This window comes from Micropterus dolomieu, linkage group LG08 (genome assembly GCF_021292245.1).
Source record: "Micropterus dolomieu isolate WLL.071019.BEF.003 ecotype Adirondacks linkage group LG08, ASM2129224v1, whole genome shotgun sequence".
NCBI lineage: Eukaryota > Metazoa > Chordata > Actinopteri > Centrarchiformes > Centrarchidae > Micropterus > Micropterus dolomieu.
The window spans coordinates 538,123-542,868 of record NC_060157.1 but is presented as its reverse complement, the minus strand read 5'-3'; the positions used below and the strand labels follow the sequence as shown (position 1 = coordinate 542,868).

At 32.6% G+C, this 4,746-nt stretch overlaps 1 protein-coding gene across 1 annotated transcript in view; it reads right to left on the bottom strand.

Moving 5' to 3' along the window:
• LOC123974580 (sodium- and chloride-dependent creatine transporter 1-like) overlaps nt 1–4,746 on the bottom strand; it is a 12,559-nt gene that overhangs the window by 5,272 nt on the left and 2,541 nt on the right. Inside the window, exons 3-4 of the mRNA XM_046055389.1 lie at nt 3,059–3,196; nt 2,798–2,900 (exon numbers count right to left, since the gene is read on the bottom strand). Coding sequence (XP_045911345.1) covers nt 2,798–2,900; nt 3,059–3,196 — 241 coding nt within the window. The remainder of the gene's footprint in view (nt 1–2,797; nt 2,901–3,058; nt 3,197–4,746) is intronic.

The following is a 4,746-nucleotide window of genomic DNA, read 5'->3' as shown; positions in this document are numbered from 1 at the left end:
AGTTCTTTACAACATATTACAATATGAAGTTTTTTACAACATATTATACAATTAAGTTTTTTACAACATACTATACAATTAAGTTTTTTACAACATACAATACTATGAAGTTTTTTACCACATACTATAATATGAAGTTTTTTACAACATACTATACAATATGAAGATTTTAAACACATACTATACTATGAAGTTTTTAACCACATACTATACTATGAAGTTTTTACCACATATTATACAATGAAGTTTTTTACAACATACTACAATATAAAGTTTTTAACCACATACTATACTATGAAGTTTTTAACCACATAGTACAATATGAAGTTTTTAACCACATACTATACTATGAAGTTTTTAACCACATACTATACTATGAAGTTTGTTACAACATACTATACTATGAAGTTTTTAACCACATACTATACTATGAAGTTTTTAACCACATACTACAATATGAAGTTTGTTACAACATATTATAGAATGAAGGTTTTTACCACATACTATACTATGAAGTTTTTTACCACATACTATACTATGAAGTTTTTTACAACACACTAAAATATGAAGTTTTTAACCACATACTATACTATGAAGTTTTAAACTACATACTATACTATGAAGTTCTTTACAACATATTACAATATGAAGTTTTTTACAACATATTATACAATTAAGTTTTTTACAACATACTATACAATTAAGTTTTTTACAACATACAATACTATGAAGTTTTTTACCACATACTATAATATGAAGTTTTTTACAACATACTATACAATATGAAGATTTTAAACACATACTATACTATGAAGTTTTTAACCACATACTATACTATGAAGTTTTTACCACATATTATACAATGAAGTTTTTTACAACATACTACAATATGAAGTTTTTAACCACATACTATACTATGAAGTTTTTAACCACATAGTACAATATGAAGTTTTTAACCACATACTATACTATGAAGTTTTTAACCACATACTATACTATGAAGTTTGTTACAACATACTATACTATGAAGTTTTTACAACATATTATAGAATGAAGGTTTTCACCACATACTATACTATGAAGTTTTTTTTACATACTATACTATGAAGTTTTTTACAACATACTACAATATGAAGTTTTTAACCACATACTATACTATGAAGTTTTTTTACAACATATTACAATATGAAATTTTTTACAACATACTATACTATGAAGTTTTTAACCACATACTATACTATGAAGTTTTTAACCACATACTATACTATGAAGTTTTTACAACATATTATACAATGAAGGTTTTTACCACATACTATACTATGAAGTTTTTCACCACATACTATACAATTAAGTTTTTTACAACATACTATACAATATGAAGTTTTTAACCACATACTATACTATGAAGTTTTAAACTACATACTATACTATGAAGTTCTTTACAACATATTACAATATGAAGTTTTTTACAACATATTATACAATTAAGTTTTTTACAACATACTATACAATTAAGTTTTTTACAACATACTATACTATGAAGTTTTTTACAACATACTATACAATGAAGTTTTTTTACAACATACTACAATATGAAGTTTTTAACCACATACTATACAATTAAGTTTTTTACAACATACTATGCAAAGAAGTTTTTTACCACATACTATACTATAAAGTTTTTTACAACATACTATACTACGACGTTTTTTTACAACATACTATAATATGAAGTTTTTAACCACATAGTATACTATGAAGTTTTTTTACCACATACTATACTATGAAGTTTTTTACCACATACTATACTGTGAAGCTTTTTACAACATAATATACAATGAAGTTTTTTACAACATGCTATACAATTAAGTTTTTAACCACATACTACAATATGAACTTTATAACCACATACTATACTATGAAGTTTTTAACCACATACTATACAATTAAGTTTTTTAGAACATACTATGCAAAGAAGTTTTTCACCACATACTATACTGTGAAGTTTTTTACCACATACTATACAATCAAGTTTTTTACCACATACTACAATATGAAGTTTTTTACCACATACTATACTGTGATGCTTTTTACAACATACTATAATATGAAGTTTTTTACCAAATATTATACAATGAAGTTTTTTACAACATATTATACAATGAAGTTTTTTACAACATACTATACTATGAAGTTTTTTACAACATACTATACAATGAAGTTTTTTACCACATATTACAATATGAGGTTTTGAACCAGATAATATACTACTAAGTATTGTATGACATACTGTACTATGACAGTTTTTATGATATCCTTCTCTATGATGTTTTGTAATTTGACGTACTACAGTATTAGATACTTTACTAACCCTCTGTGAGGAGGGCGCTGGTGTGGACTGATAGCTGCAGAGGTGCCAGTTCACCTCCTGGGCCCTGCAGAGGTCCCATTGATCAAGGCCCTGAACCCCTACCTGCTCCAGGGGCCTGACTACGTGCCCCCCCCCTTCTTCACGTGTCACTCCATGTGTGTCTAATAATAAGTGAGTGAAATAAAAAACGCTGAATTTCCCCTTGCAGGATAAATAAAGTCTGTCTTCTTCTTCTTTTATTGTGGCGTAGCATTTTTATAGCATGAGAAGATCGACATCAGCAGGTCGAACTGTGACCTTTACTGTAACATCATGTGACAACTATTCACACACCTATTCTGAGATCAGATACTTTAGAGCGTCCCACCATGCAACACTACACTGTGTGTGTGTGTGTGTGTGTGTGTGTGTGTGTGTGTTGCATACCGTAGACCCAGGCAACTACTATGCATTCCCAGAATGCCTGCCACAGCAGTGTCATCCCGCTGGCCGAATAGTAGTCAAACAGTTGGAAGACATACATCCCTCCCTGCAGAGAAGGAGAGATTGACTGTCAGGTAAACTGAGTGACCAGCTGAAGAGTTGGCTTCTTGTTTTCTCTACTTTAAAGTTCAGTCAGAAGCTCCAGCTCTGTGTTCACTGTAGAGAGATATATTTATACATACCAAGAGCCGGTCTGTAACTGACCTGGGTCACCATGGAGAGGTCTATAATGAAGCACAGCAAACAGCATATTGCCACAGAGATCTCCCGTTTGTAGCGATGGTGGTGCTTTCCAGGAAACACGTCCAGAATTCCAGTGACAAAACCCTCCACACCGACAAACTGCAGACAGGGAGAGAGATGAATGGTTAGTCTGTGCGCCCATCACGTGGGTGAAAGAGACACACAGGTCAGAAAACCAAAAACATTTATTTTAATACACTTAATAAGATCCAGTTTATAAATGAACCCTCTACCGCAGAGCGTTTCCCAGCAGCTCTCACTGCTGCCCGTTACGATTTATTTATATACCTGACGCTGATTCAGAGACATGGAAGAATAGATATGATGCAACAGTTCTTAGAGGAGGACCATCGACATGAGCATCTGCTGTGAGGAAGACTAAACTAAATCATTTTGGATGTTTAGACACTAATAACTTGAGAATAAAAAAGATGTGCACCGTCTAAGGAAACATTTAAATGTTTTAAACATATTTTGAGGTCAAAATGCCTCAACGTCATGCATTCCTGCACTGAACAGGCACTCTGCAAATCTAGAAAAGTCTGGAGCAGAAAAGAGGTCAGCACATGGTGGGATCTAAATAAAACAGCTTCAACAGAAAGATGTTGGGACCATATTTGATTTAAAATCATTACTACGCCTGAGGCAGCACAATTAAATCTGCTGAGGGGGGTTTGTTATCTCAAATCTTCCAGAAAATAAGATGATTTTTTTAAGTGCAAAAACATAATTCATGTAGTTCAGAGTTAAGAACATTTGAGACATTACATTTAAAAAGCTATAATATATAAATGAGTAGCTTTTCCTATCTGAGCGTCATCGAACGCACCGCCAGTCTCTCTTTCTTTGACTTATTGTACTTTGAAGTACTATCACAGTTTCCTGCATTATACTATCAGACAGCATACGTTACATGACTCACTATACTATGAAATACTTTCCACTGACATATTATACTATGACATACTTTCCAACTACATAATTTACTTTGACATACTACAATACGCCACAATTTTCCTGTGGTGCACTATTCTATCCCATAGTTTACTGACTATGGCATACTCTAAAAAAACTTTACTGTGGCACAACTTAGACTGTAGAAATGATGATGATGATGTAACTTTGACAAAATAATAATGTGACTCGACTGAAACTTTTAATAGAAGTTTAATAGAAATAGGAAGGAAGGAGCTCAACCGAAAGTAAGTGGAGGTCATGTGATTTTCCATACATATACACACACACACACATATATATATATACACACTCCTGAACAAAATCTTAAGACCGGGGGAAACATTGCAAGTACTCGCATTTCGCCGGGTTGTAAGTACTGCTTCAAAATGCCAAAAGAAGAAACAGGAGCAAGAGACAAAAAATAGAGAGTAGGCAATTTACTGAAAACTGCATTTAAACTCAAAAAAAAGTTTAAGACCATAGCCCAAAAATAAACCTACAACAGAACTAAAAGTGTCAAAAAAGGACTCAGTAGTGAGTAGCCCCACCGTTCTTGTTGATCACTTCAAACACTTGTTTCGGCATGCTTGATGCGACTGTTCCCAGGAGGCTGCTGGGAACGTTGCTCCATGTGGTGAAGATGGCTTCACGAAGGGCATCCACGGTCTGGAACTGACATCCGTTTTTGTAAA